This window comes from Nycticebus coucang, chromosome Y (genome assembly GCF_027406575.1).
Source record: "Nycticebus coucang isolate mNycCou1 chromosome Y, mNycCou1.pri, whole genome shotgun sequence".
Classification (NCBI taxonomy): Eukaryota; Metazoa; Chordata; class Mammalia; order Primates; family Lorisidae; genus Nycticebus; species Nycticebus coucang.
Window position 1 is genome coordinate 26,648,981 of NC_069805.1, and position 21,670 is coordinate 26,670,650.

Below are 21,670 nucleotides of genomic sequence, written 5' to 3' on the forward strand. Positions count from 1 at the left end.
ATGTACTCAATCTTGATATGAGGACAATTAATGACAATTAAGTTTATGGGGGGGAAGCAGAAAGAGGGATGGAGGGAGAAGGTGGGGCCTTAGTGTGTGTCACACTCTATGGGGGCAAGACATGATTGCAAGAGGGACTTTACCTAACAATTGCAATCAGTGTAACTGGCTTATTGTACCCTCAATGAATCCCCAACAATAAAAAAATAAATAAATAAAAAAAAAAAAAAAAGAAGTTCATTATTATCATGAAGTCTGGTAAATAATAAGATCCGAATACTTGTGTTTCCATGGTGCTAAACAAAGCCAAGACAAAGAATGTAAGAAGACTTATAAGTTACTATTCCATGATGCTATTCCTCTCTGCTGCTTTAATGTAAATATCAGGGTCACTATCGATGTTGTGAGCTTTTGAAGAAGCCTTTCCCAGATCAGCTTGTTCTTTACGTCCTCACTTATTAATGTATTTGTTTATTATTAAAGCATTGGTTGGCATCTGGAACATTGAGCACAATATTTTAGAAACAAAATTTTAAACTACACTGGGCTGTTGCTCATAAGTGAGAAGCCAAATGAGAACCACAAATAAAAGTGGGTGAAAAACATAAATTCTGAGGTATAATAAACACAGAAATCATGAATAAAAGTCCGGACCCTGATAAATATACATAAAAAAGAAGGACCAAACTGATGGGTGCCCTCCATGAGAGAAACTGCAACATTTATCACTTCTCAGCCTTTGGAGAAGATCAAGTGTAGAAACTGCAAAATTAAGCATAGGTTGAAAATACCATGGAAAATCTGAAAACCACCCGACGGAATCATTAAGCGTAATTTATAACCTATACTTTCTCATGGATAGAAAAACAAATTTTCACCTCTTTGGAATCCCAAGTGGTGCTATTAACTGGGATAGCAACCTTATTAATATAATTTATGTAACTGATTTAAGTATTATCTACAGTGTGTTATTATATTCTACTGATAGGTATTTGAACTCCTTTATATATACTTTAAACGTACTATTCTATTAAGTATGTCTTTAACATTATTCAGTGTATGTGGAATCTTCTTTGGGTTATTACCTAGTCAAACACTTCCTTTTGCTTCAATCAATCAGTTCTCATTATGGATTGTGACATTAATAGCAATAAATAAAAAAGGAAGTCTAAAACATTTTACTAAACTATAATTTTAAAATAAGTTTAAAGCTTCATCAAAAAAAGTCAGTGGCCTTTCAAATGTAACAAAAGCCAAAAGGACCCACTAATATTTAAAGAAAAGTAAAATTAGGGTTAGAAGCTTACATCTTTAAAATTTTTTCTAGTGAATTAGTTTTACAAACTTAACAGCAAGTAGGGCAAACACAGTGCCATAGCAAGAAACTCCACTCAGATTCCAACATCTAGCTCAGATGCTGGAATTAGCCAGTTTTTCACTAACATTTACTCAGCACTGTTTTGTTACAATTTTATTAGAAAAATTAGTACCAATTAACTTATATGATAGATATTTATATCCATTGGCCTTTTCTGGCCAGTAGAACATGACTGCATTGAGGACAAGGGCTATTCCATATTCATCTTTATATCCCTAAAGTGTAGGTCAAGCACCAACACACAGTAGAAACTCAATTCAAGAACACTGAATTAAACTGTTAATAGTTTTTGCCACCCAAGTCTCTCCAACACTTGACCAAATTAAATAATTAGGAAAATGCTGTTATTTGAACATGACCAAGAAAACAGTAGAAAAAAGGTGGTGTCAAATGCTGTAAAACTTCTAATTCAGTTTACTAATCCACGTGAATGAGAATGGTATAAAAGTGTTTTATCGGAGGGGGATAAAACACAGCAAGTGAAAAGCCAGAATCTTGTGTAAAGTATCACTTAGCTGAAACACTGAAGAAGAGCACACTCCTAACAAGATTACTTTGCTAAAATAGATATAAACTCCCTGTATACATGTTCCATGGATCAGAGAAAAAAAAGCCACTTTAACAAAATAAAAAAAAAAATGACAAACTTTTTAATCTTCCTTACTAGGATTGGCCTTTGCTGAAATTGCAAAGATAAAGCGTTTAACATCAGATGAGTAGGGCTCTGAGTACAAAAAAGCAGCATGTTACTTTGTATTTTCTAAATGATTTGCTACTTGAGTGCAATTTATAAAATATCTTCTACTATCACAGCAGAAATTAAGTTTCTTGGCCAAAGTAAATCAAAAATACCACTTCTAAAATTGAAGAATTAGAATTTTTGACTGACCTTATATCTAATTCATGTTTAACCAGACATTTTGAAGTAAAGGCCGTGAATCTGCTTATTAATCTTTCCACTAATACTGAATTTCCTTTCAAAGCCAATGTCAGAACTAGTTTATAACACTATCCATGTTATATCGGTAAATTCCTCCAGTAAGATGTATTTGCTGATTAAGAATTTAAAAATACCAGAACACAACCATCGCAGACTATTCAGCTAGGAAAACTCAACTCCTTGTCAAAGAACGAATAATTTCTACTGATGTACCAGAGGAATTAATAAATATTAAAAACAATAGCTGCAGTAGGCATTTCTATACTACATATACTAACTAAAAAGAAAGCTGACTAAACATCAATTTTTAAACTAAGTTTTGGGCAGGTTTACTTAGACTTTATCAATGATCCTAATTATGACAATTTACAACAGCCCCCAGGTCACAGTCCTTTTCACTTAATTTCCTTAAAAGTGATAAAGAAATAAATATTCAGTCTACTCAGTGCTAATATGGAAACCAATGCATAAACAATTACACACTTTTATCAACAATAAAACACAGACATAGTCCAGTACAGGGCAGGGGGAAGAGTGAGAGGGGAGGGTGGAGGAGGAAAATGGGCAGAAGGAAGGAGAGCTTTTGGTGTGCCAGGGTGTTCAGTATGCCCCCTTAGTGAGGGGTACTTTCACAACTGGAACTTTACCTTGGAAGTGAGAACAATGTAATCTAAAAATTTATAATTTGTGCCCACATATTAATTTGAAATAAAAAATTATTTGTCCCATCAAAAAAATAAAGAGAGAGATAAAGAAGAAAAGTTAGGACCTTATCACTTAAAAATAAATATTTCTCTTTTGAGAAAGAAAAATTGGGAGAAATTCTTGGCTGAAAGTTTCCCCAAACCTTTCATTTCTAATTTCTTGGAATATAGCCCTAAGAGCAGCTAAAGACAGAATATGCCCCAGAAGACTGTGGCACTCCAGGTAGAGTCTTAAGCCTGGCATGATCACTGCCTAGCCGTGAGACCTCAGATAAGTTATTTAACCTGAGACTTAGCTTTCTCATCATTAAAATAGGGTACTTTTCATCAGCAGGTTGTTACAAAAAACAAGCAAGTAGTACAAATAAAACTTCTACCTCTTAAGAAGGCCCTCAGTCCAGATTATCTTTCTCCCTTCCTCCCATAGTGAAATACCATTTGGGAAAAATAGTAAAAAAAACTGCATTAACTTTCTGTGACGTACAAATGAAACCATTTTGTCCCTTTATGAACTTAAAAAAAGAAAATGTTTGAATAAGGAGTGTACTTCAATTTATTTCATAAAAAGAGCAGGTGCCTTTATTTCACATAGTCCTGCAAAAGGTCCCTCATAATCTCTAACTGACATGAGTATATATAGGGAAAGGTGTAAGTCTTAAATTCATTTATCAATAATTTTATTATATGGGCAATGATAAATACTGTAAGGACTCAAAAACTACAAATAAATCTTCAAAACAAAGTTAAATGCCATATTACCATTCTAAAATATTTGTAGGCAGTAGCACAGATGCACATTACTGAATACAATAGTCTGAGAGAGAAAGAAGAGAAGGGGGAGGAAGAGAGATGGGAGTCAGAGAAGGAGAGGAAGAAAGAGCGATAGAAGGGAAAGGGAGGAGGAAATAAAGAAGAAAACAATACTTCAGTAACTCAAAAGATAATCAAAGTTTGACAGCTGGATATAGAAAATTATTTTCTCATTTTCTTCCATGCTCCACCACATTTCCTTTGCAGTCAGTGAGGACTCCACACTTGGGTAAGTTTTGAGAGATATACCAAAAGCTTAAAAACAAGTTTGGCGTTTTACAATATTAAAAGATCAGCATTGCTAATAAAATTCCCTCTGAATGACTCAATTGGTGCTTTCCTACACCAAGGAAAACAGTCATATAATAAACAATGAAAGTCATAACAATAAACAATTCTGTAGCATTAACAGTTTCAGTCTAATACCAATGAAGACTGTCTTAAATCTTAACATAACAAACTAGATAAATAGATTACTTTATTCCTACAGTATCATACAGACTCTTCCCCACAGTAAACTTTTTGTCTTCTATCCTGGTTTTATATGAAATTAAAAGGAAAAGGCAAGATCTTAACATTTCATAATTAATTACTAAAAATAAAGGTATCTATCTAGACCCTCTATAAAATATAAACTGCAGGTAGCACCTGTAACTCAAAGGAGTAGGGTGCCAGCCCCATACACCAGAGGTGATGGGTTCAAACCCAGGCCCGGCTAAAAACTGCAAAATATATATATGTATATAACCTACAAACATTCTTATCTGAGAATAGACTAAATATGCAGAAAAAACTTTCTATTCTTATTCTTCACATAGATGGAAAGAAACATGTGCAAGTGGAAATAAAGGAAATATAACCTCTTCATGAAACTAATAACAGCGAACTTTAATGAACATAGCCTACCTTTTGTTCAACATTGTATAAGAAACATTCAAAATGGTAGAGGTTTCAAATGTTACACAGATTTTAATGTGTGTTTGATTAGATTAAAAACTGTAACAACAAAGGAATCATAACAACAAAGTAGAATATATGAGGTTTGTTGAAACGTAAACTAACAAGCCTATGTATGCTTAGCTGTTCTTACTCAGGAGCCTTTCACTGTGCTCAACTTAGTTGGTACCAATGAGGTACCATTTTGCTTACCTGATTTTTTTTATCCTCTTAGGCCTTACACCCTTATGTTTGGAGACACAGAGACCATTTGATTGAGTCAATATATAATGATAAAACTCTTCCATGATTTACCAGTTTGCAATCAACTCAAAATGTTCAGACGATCAATGACCAAAATCAGCAAAAGAATTTTTACTGGGTTAAATGGATAGAAATATTAGATAATTTCATTCTGTGGATTAAAGAAATTAATAAAATAGGATCACAATCTCGGATTTAAAATCCTCAGAGGATATGTTTCAGGATTCAGATTTTTTGAATCTTAAAAAGGTAAAACAATGTATACAATGTAACATTCCCAGCTAAATCTAGGATCATATCTCATAATGAATACTACTATTTCTATAGCAAAATATATAAAAATATTCCTTCCTAAGTGGACTTAAAAACTACTTCAAACAGTCTCATGAAAGTCTGGGTTAGTTTTTGTTACCGAATAAATTTTGATACGAAACTTTTGGAGAAAAAACAAACAAACAACTTTTCATTTGGTTGTCAGAGCTCTTTAAATAAAGAATCATGAATCTATTTCGAATACCACTGTAGATCAAAGTAGGTACAAAGCCATTTTCAAAATATACAGAGCTTATAAATTTATCTGAGATCAAAAAGGCATGGCAAATTAAAGTTTAGCAAAGCAGGAAGTTGTTCCCAGCAAATATAACCTTAAAGTTAGTAAATACAAAAGCTACTTAATTTTAATACTCAAATATATTAAATGATTGTTGAGACTACTTAAAACAATTTCTGGGCGGCGCCTGTGGCTCAGTCGGTAAGGCGCCGGCCCCATATACCGAGGGCGGCGGGTTCAAACCCGGCCCCGGACAAAGCTGCAACCAAAAAATAGCCAGGCATTGTGGAGGGCTCCTGTAGTCCAGTCCCAGCTACTCAGGAGGCTGAGGCAAGACAATCACTTAAGCCCAGGAGTTGGAGGCTGCTGTGAGCTGCGTGAGGCCATGGCACTCCACCAAGGGCCATAAAGTGAGACTCTGTCTCTACAAAAAAAAAAAAAAATTCTGTGTCACAAATAGAATGTATCTGAGTAAGACAGCAGTGTTTGAGAACACTCATACCTGTAGTCTTCTGTACTTTTTTTACATTTAACCACATGTTGCATTTTCCTTAGCCTTCAGGGTTCACATTCTCTGAGATTTCAGGGATTTGGTGTTTTTCTCATTTATGTTCTTCTTAGTTTGCCCCTCTTGTTTACTTAAATGCCTATTTTGTGCAATGTATCAATCACTGCATGTGTAACACTTCTCCATTTTCAGGCCTTGACATAGGGTAAGTTTTAATTGTTTATGAGGAGTGCCCCAAGTAGTTAGAATGGTTAAAGAACCAGTTTACAATTTTATGTGTGTAAATATGTTGAAGATTTTCATTATAATAACACAGTATATGATAAGTGCCCTTTAGGTAGCTCAAGCCCACTGACTGAATTACAGTCACACAATCTTCCAGGTGGAAGAACCTCTCTTCTGTCTTAACCTTAGTCTTTACTTACTACCTTTAGAGCAGTGTTTCTCAAAGAATAGCCTGAGCACCACCTGTATCTGGTTTACCTGGGGCATGTGATGAAACAAAGCAGCAAAATTACAATGTTTTTACTAAAGTTAGGTTTGTTTTCATTTCACAGTGAGAGGAAGGAGTCTAATTAAAAGGATAGGAGAAATACCACTCAAACCTATTTTTAAAGGTTCCCTTAGTGGTAAAATGTTAAAAAATGAGGAGGACTTCAAACTACATGTTCAAGCAAAGTGTCTTCTTCTTTTTTTTTTTTTTTTTTGTAGAGACAGAGTCTCACTGTACTGCCCTCGGGTAGAGTGCCGTGGCGTCACACGGCTCACAGCAACCTCTAACTCTTGGGCTTACACGATTCTCTTGCCTCAGCCTCCCGAGCAGCTGGGACTACAGGCGCCTGCCACAACGCCCGGCTATTTTTTTGTTGCAGTTTGGCCGGGGCCGGGTTTGAACCCACCACCCTCGGCATATGGGGCCGGCGCCCTACTCACTGAGCCACAGGCGCCGCCCAAAGTGTCTTCTTCTTAAGAACCTGCTTAAGTTTAAATCTTAAAACACAGGTATACCATATTGATGGTGATGAAATATGCCAAAATTAATTGCGTAAACTTAAGAATTTAAAACCCTTCAAATATCACAATTGTAAACATTTTTGTGCTTTTTTGAGACATTAATGATTTCAGGGATTTCCTTAGTACAGCAAATATGGTCACATCTCTAATGAGAGTTTTCCAAAGTTCTTCTTTTTTTTTTAATAAATAAGTTGAGCTGTACAACCTTTATTATTTTTAATGTAAAAGTAACGACAAGATCCACTTAAAAATATAGCCCTTGCTTTAATAAGTGTTCTTTATGAAATGTAGGAAAACGTAAACTTTAAGCATGCTGGTTAATGACAAATAATTAGAAATTGCTTGTGATTTTACTAAAAAGTGTGGCTTTAGCTGCTAAGTTAAATACTTTAGCTGCTAAGTTAAATTTTCAGAAGTTGTGCTATATTATTTTCAGATCTGTTGTTGTTCTTTTTTAAGGAATACAGAAAACTTAATCAATTACATAGCTAATTTCAGCACAGGACAACCATAATTCTATGTGCATCCTGGCTCTCACTGAAAGCTTTTAAATTCAAAATCTAAACATATCTGTTCCAATAGATTAAGTATAAAGATCAGGTCTGTAAGGTCAAAGGTGCTATATTATATACTTTTTTTTATATTTTTGTTTTTTAAATTTATTTTAGCATGAATATTTATTTTTATTAAATCATCGCTGTGTAAATTGATATAATCATGGGGCATCATTCACTAGCTTCACTTTTCAAGATATGTTACAAATACAAATATCTAAAAATCTCTTAAAACTGGAACTTAAAATTGGATATGAAGCTCTAAATAGATCTTTTTTCAAGTCTCAAAAATTACAAATTTTAAAAAACATCTAAGTCTCCTAATGGAAAAAAAAATCTTCCTAAAACTGCCACGGAACTTCCAAATAAGTAACACTAGAAAACAACATGGATGAGCCACCTTGACATTAGCTAACATTAAGTGTATAATGCAAATTAAGGCTCCAGTTTCAGAACTTAACAGAGATATGCAGAACAAAAAAATGAGAAGTTGGGAAACTCTTACAGATGAAGAAGCAGAAGATCCTTTAAATTCTTATTTTGATAAGTCTCAAATCTAATAAATGTATTTTAGATGCAAATAACCAATAATTCATTGTCGATGTGACTTTTTTAGACTACTTCACTGACTTCAAAGACCAAGATTGTTATTGAAAATATTTTAATGAAGCAGTCATTTGATATCTTGAAGAAATACAAGAGCTCATCAGAATGCTTTAATTCCGGATATTACTAATTCCCATATTAATTTTTGAACAGGTCAGAATTTTTCTAGGAGTAAAGAAGTAATATTAAAAGTTTCTTGTGGCGAACAAAATAATGTGTCTCACAGGTACAAATGTGGTGTTCTTTACTAATCAGGAATGCAGTTTGAATACTTTGACCATAGGTTCAAAGATGAAAAACTTCTCCTCCAAACAAGTTTTTAAAAAAACCGAATACACTAAAATCTATATATTTTGGTGTGCACTGAATTCATCTTAAAAAACCATCTTGTCGGGTGCGGTGGCTCACGCCTGTAATCCCAGCACTGTGGGAAGCTGAGGAGGGAGAATTGCTTGAGCTCAGGAGTTTGAGATTCACCTGAGAGAGAGTCAGACCACAACTCATGAAAAAAATGGAAAAACCCAGCTGCGTGCTGCAGCAAGCACCTGTAATCCCAGTGGTTTCTGGAGGCTGAGGTAGGGGGATGCCCACAGTACAAGTCTGAGGTTGCAGTGAGCTACCATGCCACTGCACTCTGCTCAGGGGCATAGGGTGGACACTGCCTCAACAACAACAACAACAAAAAAAACTATCTTATTCCAGCCACTCCAACTGACCTGTCATGCATGTGACATATCCTGAAGCTTCAACTGGACAAACTTCCCAATTTATCAACAGTAATGCAATATTTGCGTGCCATAAAAAATGTTGGACACAAAACTTATATAGATAATCTAACGTCCACAGTAAAATCAAAGTATATTTTCTTACCAGATGGAGACTTACAGAGAGGCTTGGTCTTCAATTCTTCATAGTCAATTCTTCTTAATATTAAGATAACATTTTGTTAACATACACAGTATTCCAGAAATCCAGGAAATAAAATAAAGTCCCTGAATTTTCTTTAATGGACAAGTGAGTTCCTTTTCATTCACAAAATACAATCTCCAAATTCCCTATGGTAATATTACAGAGCACCACAGCTGAGTTACACAATTTAGTACCAACTTGTATTCTTAACATAGAAGCAATTGAGAGCACCTGGAAGTTCTTTTACAATGGAGGGGCAAACTTAAAACTTGGTTTTCTGCAGTTTGAGCTCACCATACTGCTTTCAAATGTTCTACAGAACTCCATTTTCACCTGCACGATTACCTCTCACCAATAAACTTCTCAGACACTCACTGTCCCACACTATTTTGCAAAAATTTCTATTTTTGGGAAGCATGTATCTGTAAAAGGCACTTAAGAGATCTCAAAGTTGAGAAGAGCTGTGCGGGACCCGCAATCGGCACCCACCCAGACCTGCGGAAGAGCTTTGCAGGGACCCCTGATGGGTACCCTCCCAGACCTCCATAACAGCTGAGACCCCCCCGGAGCTGCGCCTTGCCTGCCCTGACCAGGAACTCCGGGAGCCACGCAACCACCCGTCCTCTCTCCTGTACCCTCCCTGAATTTATGCACACCTGCTAGTCTGGCCAGGGAATCTGGTAGCCAGTGCTTTCCAGAGCCCTCCCTGCCTCTATGTGGAGCCCTTCTCCTGTCCAGAGGCAGCTGGAGCCTTGGGCCCTCTGTGCCAAAGTCACTGGGTGCCAGGCACTCTCACAACCATGTGCACCACCCCCCGCCCTGTTGCTGGATCTTGGGGTGTCACACTCTGGAGCTGTTCCCACAACCAGAACTCCCTGGGTTGGGCAGCCCAGAAGAGCTACACAGGGTCACACCATACAAAGATCCAGCAACAATAGAGTGATCCCCCGGGGTCTAATCTTGGAGAGATACCACCCCAACTCTGAGGACGGCCAGAGGCAATGGTGAAAAACAATCATGAGACACAATCAAGGGAAAAACTCTGGCAATATGAATAATCAGAGTAGATCAACTTCCCCAAGGATCAATGGGGCAGACACAGCATAAGATCCCATGCACAAACAAATAGCTGAGATATCAGAAATCAAATTCAGAATCTGGATAGCAAATAAGATTGAATTAGAATTCCAAGCAGTAACCCAAAAGATGTCTCAAGAATTCAATGAATTCAAAGACCAAAAACCAAAGATTTTGACACATTGAGACAAGAAGTTGCAGCCCTCAAAGATGTGAGAAAAACAGTAGAATGCCTCAGTAACAGAATGGAGCAAGCAGAAGAAAGGATTTCTGACATTGAAGACAAAGCTTTCCAATGCTCTCAAACTCTCAAAAAGGAAGAGAAATGGAGGGCAAAAACAGATCACTGTCTCAGAGACCTGTGGGATAATTCGAGGAAAACCAATATTTGTCTTATGGGGATCCCCCAAAGTGATGAAGTGTCTTCAAAAGGCACAGAGTCTCTTCTCCATGAGACTATGAAGGAGAACTTTCCAGACATGCCAAGAGATTCCGAAATTCAGATAGCAGACAGTTTCAGAACTCCAGCACAACTCAACCCAAATAAGACATCACCCAGACACATCATAATGAATTTCACTAAAGTTAATATAAAGGAGAAAATTCTGAAAGCTGCCAGACGAAAGAAAACCATCATCTACAAGGGGAAGAATATTAGAATAACTGCAGATCTCGCTTCTGAAAACTTTCAAGCTAGAAGAGGATAGTCATCGACTTTTAATCACCTAAAACAAAATAACTTTCAACCCAGGATCCTGTACCCAGATAAATTGAGTTTCATTTATGATGGAGAAATTAAATACTTTAATGACATTCACATGTTGAAGAAATCTGCCACAACTAAAACACCGCTCCAGGATATTCTCAGACCAATCCTCCATAAACACCAGAATAATCCCCCACCACAAAAGTAAACCCAACCAGAAAATTTTGATCAAATTCCAACTTCCAAAGTCACAAAAGTATTAAAAATGTCCACCGGACTCTCGAAAGGCTTATCAATATTCTCAATTAATGTGAATGGTTTAAATTGTCCTCTAAAGAGGCACAGGTTGGCTGACTGGACACAAAAACTCAAGACATATATCTGCTGCATACAAGAATCTGATCTTACATTAAAATACAAATATAGACAAAAGGTTAAGGGATCTATACACCAGGCAAATAGAAAGCAGAAAAAGCAGGCATTGAATCCTATTCGCAGACACAATAGGCTTTAATCCAAACAAAATAAGGAAGGATAAGGGTGAACACTTCAAATCTCTTAAAGGTAATACTCAATATGATGAGATTTCAATTATTAATATTTATGCATCCAACTAGACTGCACCTCAATTTATAAGAGAAACTCTAAAAGACATGAGCAACTTGATTTCCTCCAGTTCCATAGTAGTTCGAGATTTTTAACTCCCCTTTAGCAGTGCTGGATAGATCCTCCAGTGTGGAAGGCTGACACCACAGCATCTATTTTGTAGGCCAAGTGCTATTTCCTGTACTAACAGACTTAAGTTTCTATTTCCCTGCAAACGCCTGGCCTAAGTTTCTTTTTCCCTGCAAATGCCAGGCCTCTTCTTGTAAATCACATGAGCGAAACTTGGAAACTTGCAGTTGGGAACATTTCTCGGCCGTGGCCAGGTTGCTTGGATACCCGGTGACATAAACGTCCTCCCTCACCCACCCTTATATACCCTGAGATAACATTGTAATAAACGAGACTTGATCAGACTCCTGTCTTGTCTCCATTCTTCGCCCCCTTGCCACTTCCCATTCTCACCCCTCCTCCAGGTATCCCTGTCGACTGACCCGAGGGCCGGGGCACTCCAGAAAGACGCTAAGCAAAGAAATCTTAGATTTAAGTGTAACCATTCAATATCTGGACTTAAAAGACATCTACAGAACATTTCATCCCAACAAAACTGAACACACATTCTTCTCATCAGCCCACCAAACATACTCCAAAATCAACCACATCCTAGTCCACAAATCTAACCTCAGCAAATTTTAAAAAATAGAAATTATCCCTTGCATCTTCTCAGACCAACATGGAATAAAAGTTGAACTCAAAAACAACAGGAATCTGCATACCCATACAAAACATGGAAGCTCAATAACCTTATGCTGAAGGATAGATGGCTTATAGGTGAGATTAAGAAGGAAATCACTAAGTTTTTGGAACAAAACAACAATGAAGACACGAATTATCAGAACCTCTGGGATACTGCAAAGGCAGTCCTAAGATGGAAATTTACAGCAGTGCAAGCCTTCCTCAAGAAAATGGAAAGAGAGTAAGTTAATAACTTAATGGCACATCTCAAGCAACTGGAGAAGGAAGAACATTCCAACCCCAAACTGAACAGAAGAAAAGAAATAACCAAAATCAGAGGAGAATTCAATGAAATTAAAAATAAAAAAATTATACAACAGATCAATAAATCCAAAAGTTGGTTTTTGAAAAGGTCAATAAAATAGATAAACCTTTGGCCAACCTAACCAGGAATAAAAGAGTAAAATCTCTAATTTCATTAATCAGAAATGGTAAAGACCCCTCAGAAATTCAAAAAAAATCCTTAATGAATATTACAAGAAAGTTTACTCAGAAATATGAAAATCTGAAAGAAATCAACCAATACTTGGAAGTATGCTACCTTAGCCAGAATGAAGTGAAAATGTTGAACAGGCCTATATCAAGTTCTGAAATAGCATCAACTATACAAAATCTCCCTAAAAAGAAAAGCTCATGACCAGATGGCTTTACATCAGAATTCTATCAAACCTTTAAAGAAGAACTAGTACCTATATTACTAAACCTCTTCCAAAATATAGAAAATGAAGGAATACTACCAAACACATTTTGCGATGCAAAAATCACCTTGATCCCTAAATCAGTGGAAAGACCCAACAAGAAAATGATACACCAATATCACTAATGAATACTGATGCAAAAATACTCAATAAGATCCTAACAACCAGAATCCAAAAACACATCAAAAAAATTATACACCATGACCAAGTGGGATTTATCCCAGGGTCTTGAGGCTGGTTCAATATACATAAATCTCTAAATATAATTCAGCGCATAAACAAACTAAAAAATAAAGACCACTTAAGAAAATTGGTATAGAAAGGACAGAGGCCATCTACAGCAAACCCACACACAATATCATATTGAATGGAGTTACATTGAAATAATTTCCACTTAGATCAGGAACCAGGTAAGATTGCCTATTGTCTCCATTGCTCTTTAACGTTGTAATGGAAGTTTTAGCCACTGTAATTAGGCAAGAAAAGGCGATCAAGGGTATCCACATAGGGTCAGAAGAGATCAAACTTTCATTCTTTGCAGATGACATGACTGTATATCTGGAAAACACTACGGATTCTATTACGAAACTTTTACATGTGATCAAGGAATACAACAATGTCTAAGGCTACAAAATCAACATGCATAAATCTGTAGCCTTTATATATACCAACAATAACCAAGCCGAAAAAACAGTCAAGGACTCTATTCCTTTCACAGTAGTGCCAAAGAAGATGAAATATTTGGGAGTTTATCTAACAAAGGATGTGAAAGATCTCTATAAAGAGAACTATGAAACTCTAAGAAAAGAAATAGCTGAAGATCTTAAGAATTGGAAAAACATACCATGCTCTTGGTTGGGAAGAATCAACATCGTTAAAATGTCTATACTACCCAAAGCAATATATAATTTTAACACAATTCCTATCAAAGCTACATTGTCATATTTTAAAGACCTTGAAAAAATAATACTTTGTTTTATATGGAATCAAAAACCTCAAACAGACAAAACATTACTCAGAAATGAAAACAAAGCCGGAGAAATCATGCTACCAGGCCTGAGATTGTACTATAAATCGATAGTGATCAAAACAGCATGGTACTGGCACAAAAACAGAGAAGCAGATGTCTGGAACAGAACAGAGAACCAAGAGATGAATGCAGCTACTTACCGTTATTTGATCTTTGACAAGCCAATTAAAAACATTCAGTAGGGAAAAGATTCCCTATTTAACAAATAGTGCTGGGTAAACTGGCTGGCAACCTGTAGAAGATTGAAACTGGACCCATACCTTTCACCATTCACTAAGATAGACTCTCACTGGATAAAATATTTAAACTTAAGACATGAAACTATAAAAATACTTGAAGAAAGTGCAGGGAAAACTCTTGAAGGAATCAGCCTGGGTGAATATTTTCAGGAGGACTCCCCAGGCAATTGAAGCAGTATCAAAAATACACTACTGGGACCTGATCAAACTAAAAAGCTTCTGCACAGCCAAGAACATAGTAAGTAAAGCAAACAGATAACCCTCAGAATGGGAGAAAATATTTTCAGGTTATACATCCGATAAAGATCTAATAACCAGAATCCACAGAGAACTCAAATGTATTCGCAAGAAAAAAACTTGTGACCCCATCTCAGGGAGCGCAAGGGACTTGAAGAGAAACTTCTCTAAAGAAGACAGAAGCATGATTTACAAACACATGAAAAAAAGCTCATTATCTTTATTCATCAGAGAAATGCAAATCAAAACTACTCTGAGATATCACCTAACCCCAGTAAGAGTAGCCCACTTAACAAAATCCCAAAACTGGAGATGTTGGCATAGATGTGGAGAAAAGGGCACACTTCTACACTGCTGGTGGAAATGCACACTAAAACGTTCCTTCTGGAAGGATGTTTGGAGAATACTTAGAGACCTAAAAATAGACCTGCATTTCAATCCTATAATTCCTTTACTAGGTTTATACCCAGAAGATCAAAAATCACAACATAAAAAAGACATCTGTACCAGAATGTTTATTGCAGCCCAATTCATAATTGCTAAGTCATGGAAGAAGCCCAGGTGCCCATCAACCTACGAATGGACTAGCAAATTGTGGTACATGTATACCATGGAATATTATGCAGCCTTGAAGAAAGATGGAGACTTTACCTCTTTCATGTTTACATGATGGAGCTGGAACATATTCTTCTTAGCAAAGTATCTCAAGAATGGAAGAAAAAGTATTCAATGTATTCGGCCCTACTATGAAGCTATTTTATAGCTTTCACATGAATGCTATTACCCAAGTATAGCACACAAATATGGGGAAGGGGCCAAGGGAAGGGAACGTAGGGGGGAGGTTAGGGTGGATGGAGGGTAATGGGTGGGGCCACACCTACCGTGCATCTTAGAATGGGTACAGGCGAAATCTACTAAATGCGGAATACAAATGTCCACAAACAATAACTAAGAAAATGCCATGAAGGCTAGGTTGAATAGTTTGATGAAAATATTTCAGATTGTATATGAAACCAGCACATTGTACCTCTTGACTGCACAAATGTACACAGAAATTATTTAAAATAAAAAGAAAGATCTCAAAGTCATTGCTTATTAGTCATACAGACTACTAAAATGTTCCTAATTTCTCCAAATATATACATTTTGAAAGAAATTGATCAATTTTGAATCAAGCTAGTGCACTAAATGCTAGATTTACTACACTGCCCAATCCACCCTTTCCCACCTCACAAGTAATGGTTATAAATACTACAAGTTACTCAAGAAAGAGAACCTGGCAGAGAGTAAGCAAATGTCAGTCACTATAATTTGAGAAGCCTCTGCACAATGCTTCCTTGGGTTTTTAATAATTCTTTCCTTTCATACAATGTAATCTTTCTATAGTATTGCCTAGCATTAAATTCACCAGATCATCAACTCTGTGTAAAATTTCATTATCAATTAAAATGCTTATTTGAAAATAAAATGTTGAAATGATAATTACTTATAGATAAACATGAAATGAACATTGAAATTATCTTAAAATAATAACAAACCATAGCTCAATTCTAAACACTAAGAATCATAAATTGACTTCTGCTGTGGGAAACTCAGTGAGACAAGGTTTCTGGGGTGTTGTAACCCCAATAAAGCATTTTCCTGTGTGAACAGTAAAGACCCCTATGTCATTACTAGTGTCATCCAGCTTGCGTGTATGAAGAGTTTGCATACTTACCCAAGAAGGCAAATGGAAAGTACACAGGGAGGAAAATGAACTGCGGCAAAGCCTTTGTCATATGACAGTGACCTATAAAGTATCAAATGAAGGTACATCATCAGTATGGTAGAGCTTTAAAACAGTAGAGTCCCAAGTCCTGTAACATCTATGAAAGAGGGGTGTCGAAATCCTGGAGTCCTACTCCCCATCAACCTCTCCCCTTTCTCCACTACCCACCCTGGAGAACTGTGGGGACAGGAAAAGCAAAGCTCTCAGTAGTCAAAGGGCAGATGCTGGGGGTGGGGAGGAGGGTAGCCCAGCTGGCATCCCAAGGTGTCTCCAGCACCCTCGCTTCCTACTCCCCGTATGTACAAAGCAGAGAGTTGATCCATTCTACAAACGCAAAACCCACACGGCGATCATACATCAATTTGCACAAGTGATCACCGCCCCCAGGACAAATACACCGGTAACCAAATTATAGTGATTGATCCATAGGCAGCCCTGCCCCGGAGCCGGCAGGAGGTGCCACCGCAGCGGCAGCAGGGCCAGGTATCGCAGTCTCTCAGTCTTGCAGTCCTGGGCGGCCACAGCCGGCTCCCAACTTTGCCTGGCCTGGGTCACAATCCCGAGATTGGAGATGAGAACCGACCGGGAAAACACATTTGCCAGAGCCCACAGCGACAAGTGCAGGACCACCAGGTCTGTGAGGTCGGGTGGGGGTAGCTAGGAAACAGAGAGGGAGGAAGGGAGCGAGGGATCCCACCCTGGCTTTGTTGCTGGTGACCATCAAGTTTGCCTCTTAGTACAAAATGTCGATCTTAAAGGCTGACAAGACAGAAGCAGAGGGAGAAAGAGAAAGGAAATAGAGTCCATCTTGCTTTGGGGAAGAAGGGGGAGAGAAAAACGAAGTGCAAATCCCACACTCTGGGCGTAAGTCTTCTAAACACCTTTGGATAACGGAGAAGCAACGAGTGTAGTGTCCCCGGCCCGTGTCTGCTGGAACTGGCGGCAGTCTGGGCAGAAAACGCCTCCCTCTGCTTCTCCTCCTCCCCCGGGCCAGAGAAGATCCCGCCGCCACTGCCTCTCCCTCCACTGCCCCCCCCAGGGAGGCACCGCCGGCGCCCGGCCCTGCGCTGCCATTCCAGGCTTGGACCGAGCGCGCGCGTGGGGCTGGGCGCGGGTTGGCCGCGCAGGGACGTCCGCGCCGAGAACCCCCCCGCACCCCTTGACCGCCGGCTGGATACAAAAGTCGCTTGAGCAGAGGTTCGGCAGCGCGCAGGGGAGGGATTGTGCGTAGAGGGTCCCCACGCCGCGAGTGGGCAACCCCAGGAGGTGGCGAAGAACGCCCCTCCCCGCGCGGGGAAAGAACCCCAGTCCGAGTCAGCCAGCCCGGTCCGCGGCGGGGAGACAAGAACTGGACGTGTCATTACCAGGACAGCCAATGGTTTCGAAGCCCCAGGCCAATGCCCATTAGCAGAGGCAGAGCTCGCTCCGTCCCCGTCCCCCACAACCTCCACCCACCTTCCCCTTCCCTACCCCAGACCCCACCTCCACTCCACCTGGCAAAACTTTTCAACAAGATCCATCTGGACTAATTCGTCCCCAAACAGTTAAAATAATTGACTAGACCCTACACACCGGGAAGGAAGGGGAATACATGTTTTATTTTCCTTTCTACAGAAAGGAAAGCAAAAAATATCTTCTCTCTGTCTCTCCTTCTTCCCCCCCCACCCTGCCCCTGTCATACATGTTGTCTTAGCTTTTTGCATCATTTCGTTTTACCTTCCTCATTTAGCAGAAATGATCGCGACTATTTCACATATAAACGTGTTTCAGATTCTGGGATTCAGGGTCCTTGTAAATTACAGGACTCAGGTTGGGTCTCAGTTACCTTAAGTTTCATACAATACCAAAAAATAAAAAAATAAAAAGTAATAATTTCTGAGGGTGAGTGAGCGCGATGAGGTGGAGGATTTCGGAAAAGAACCTCGAGTCTGATTACAAGGATCCGGATCGCGGCAAATAACAGTGTCACAGAAGCATGGCTTAAGAGGGCTGGGAAGCTCTTTTTAGAGGCATTAACCCCATCCTTGGATAAAGGATCTGCAAGTTTTCTGTCATCGCGACCATGCAAAGGCATAACATACCTTCAGAAATAAGACTTTAAACAGCCAAGGCCTTCCACCTCCCCTCCACCACCACCCTCAGCCTCGCTCTCTCCACCTTAAACTTATTGACACAACATAATCCCACATTCAAGCAAAATCCTCTCACAGCCTCCCTCCTCCTCTTCCCCCTCTTCTTCCCTCCCATTCTATCCCTCTCTCTCTCTATCGCTCTTTCTTCTTCTCTGCTCTGCTCTCCCACCTTCCCTCCCCCTTCTCTCTCTCCTTCTTCCTCGCCCTCTTCCCCCTCTCCTCCAATTCTTCCTCCAGGCTACTCTGGTACTAAAACAGCACTTTCTCTACTGCCGCGCCTTTGGTTAGGGGTGGGGGGGGGGGTGAGAGGCACTGATCTGCAGGGCCGGAACACCCAAATCCCAACTCTCCAGATGAACGAGCAACTGGCTGCTGTTCCCGGTCACCAACGCACACTAAACGTTCGAAAAATCCACCGAGGGCTGGCTCCTTGTACCTTCCTCCCCTGCCCCTGCTCCCCAGGCCCCACCTCTCAGGCAGCCCAGACCAGTCTGGGCTCCACGTACTTTCGCCCCGATGAAATTTGGGGCTCCCTCTTTGGCCCAGAGCCGCCACCGGCGTGAGAGCTCTGTTGTTGTTTTCCTGGGGCTGCTCCAGCCCGCGCCCCGGCTCCCTACCCTTCTTGGGCGTCGCTGCCTGTGTGCCGAGAGGAGCTAGTTGCAAACGCAGCCTGGCACCAGCTGGCGAGGTACTCCCCAGGTCAGCCCGCAGCCTCCTGCTTGCGGGGCACTGCCTCGGAGCCCCCGCCTTCTTCCCGGCCCCCACCTCTCTCAACCCAAAGTTTTGGCGGAGGGGGAAAGTGCCAGGGGAGCCAGCCAGCCGATTCCGTACCCACGGGGTTCCCCCAGTCTTCCTCAAGTCCACCCTACCGGCTGCCGCCGCCGCAGCCACTCCTGCCTCAGAGTCCTTGGAGCTGCAGCACAACGACTGGCAAGTGAGTAGGAAAACAGAAAGTGCAGGGAGAGCTCGCGGGGGGTGGGAGGGGGGTGGGGAGGAGGGGTGGTGGGGGGTGGCGGAGGGGGACGGGGAAGGGGGGGCGCCTACCTCCGGGTGTGAGGGAGTGTGTGGCTGGCACTCAGCGGCCAGTCAGGGTTTCTCTGTGGGAAAGTGGAGAGGAGATAACGGAGCCGCTCTGCCTCCGCTTCACTGTAAACTGCTCCACATACAGTACTTGCAACCCGGAGAGACTGAAAACACTCATTTTATATAAGGCAGCCTGCCATTGGCCCCTGCCGTGATGGACAGGCCGCGCAGCCAAACAGAATGCCGGTTACACCCAAACGCACATATATACACATTTTACAGAGACACACACAGATCATCACATTTTCTATTTTCTAATGTTCGGGACCTGTGGACAGTGGGAGAGGACAGGGAGAGAGGCCCAGCAGAGTGGGGTGAAGGGAGAAAGCCCTGTCTGCGCCAAATTGCAAGGCTTGAAACTGGTGTCCTTTTGACTTGGGAGGGTTATAATAAACTACAACTCCACTGGATATGGAAGTGGGTTGGCTTTTTTTGTTTGTTTGTTTGTTTGTTTTATTAATCGTTGCCTTTTGGTGCCCCGTGGAAGAGGCATGCTTTGTGTTATAATTTTACAGCCTGACCTGGCTAACAAGTGGTCAAAATTACGTTGGATTTCTTTTGTTAATGGGTTAGCTCTCACATAGGCCAAAATAGTGCAAGATAAGTTTATTAGCACTATAATGCAATGAGGTTGTTAATGGATCATTGGTAGGTAAATTCACAAAAATCAATACAACAACACACAGAAACAAAGATAAATATATCGCTGAAATAGACAAACTACTTTTAGCTGGTCAGAGGACTGTAATCGCCTGTGTGGACCAGCAAACTGTGCTATCAGGTAGAATAAGTCACCGGAGATTGGCTATTGTCCCTTCGCCATAAAAAAGAAAGAATGGTCTTTTGTTTCAATATATATGAGATTTATATTTTTCATATTATATTTGTAAATATACGGTTTTTACTTGAAACATTTCACATCATCTGTGAACATCATGTGTTGGGTAACTTTTGGAGATGACTAACTTGAGAACTGGCCTTTCTGATTTTTTTCTGTGATGAATCTTTGGCAGATTATATTTGAAAGTCCAATTTAAATAAATCAACAGGTTGCTGGCAGAAGGCCAAAGCTGGAAATTAAGAGGAATACATTCTATACTAAACTCTTTTTTAAAAAATTAAACTCTAACTAGATAGGCAATTTTCAGCAAATTACTTAGTCTCTTCACTGCCCAAGAGTTGGTTTTGAGTTTTGTTTTATGATTTAAATAAAAAGCTTCTCCCAGATTCCTTCATTAAGCATTTAGTCAGAAACTACTATGTGCCAGTAATTATCTTACTTGTTTTCTTACAGGTCCTTCTGATTTAATAGTCTATGAATTATTCTTAAATACAAACATTTTGGAGCTTAAGTAAACTCTATAACTTTATGGTTGACATGCATAGCTTTAAAACTTAAAGGAAACCTGAATAAGAAAATTTATTTTTAATCCCCTTTTATTTCCTCGATGCTATCTTAAGGTTTTTCTCTCACATCCATGAAGTTATCAAAAGACAGTCTCTGTGTGAGTGTATAAAAAGGGGAAAGAGAAACAGATAGAGAGACAACTTAAGTTTATGAAAACAAATATAAAAATCTAATGTTTTACTTATTTTGTAAAGGAAAATTATTTTTAAAGGGAAATGTATATTTAATCACACCATTTTAAAAAGATAATATTAATGACACTTTGCATTCAGTTGACAGAAGGAACAAAGTATTCTTTATCCAGACGACACTGCACTGAAGTTGGTGCTAAGTATTATTATCTCTATTTTACCCATAAGAGAAATGAGGCAGGGACAGATATACCTTCTGCTCCATGTTACACAGAATGACAATGAAGAAGGAATTTAAAACCAAGACTTTTAGTACCCAGCACAGATTTTGAGTAAGTGACAAACTTCAAGGACAAGAGGCAGATGGAAAGAAAACTGGAAAAACTTTCTTAGGTTCTCGTTGTGCACGTCTTCTTCTTCTTCTTCTTCTTTTTTTTTTTTTTTTGAGACAAGAGTTTCACTTTTTCACCCTCTTGGTGGTAGAGTGTCATGGCATCATAACTCAACAATAACCTGAAACTCTTGGGCTCAAGTGATCCTCTTGCCTCAGCCTCCCAAGTAGCTGGGACTACAGGCACCTGCTACAATGC

The 21,670-nt window shown here is 39.4% G+C and overlaps 1 protein-coding gene across 1 annotated transcript; it reads right to left on the minus strand.

Annotated features, from left to right (window-relative positions):
• Positions 1-5,350: 5,350 nt before the first annotated feature.
• LOC128579042 (uncharacterized) lies at positions 5,351-21,345 on the minus strand. Its single transcript, XM_053581337.1, has 4 exons — positions 21,334-21,345; positions 18,965-19,385; positions 16,276-16,347; positions 5,351-6,006 (listed from the first exon to the last, which is right to left on the minus strand). Exons 1-4 carry the CDS (start codon positions 21,343-21,345, stop codon positions 5,900-5,902), a joined length of 612 nt encoding a protein of 203 aa, XP_053437312.1. The 3' UTR covers positions 5,351-5,899.
• Positions 21,346-21,670: the final 325 nt, after the last annotated feature.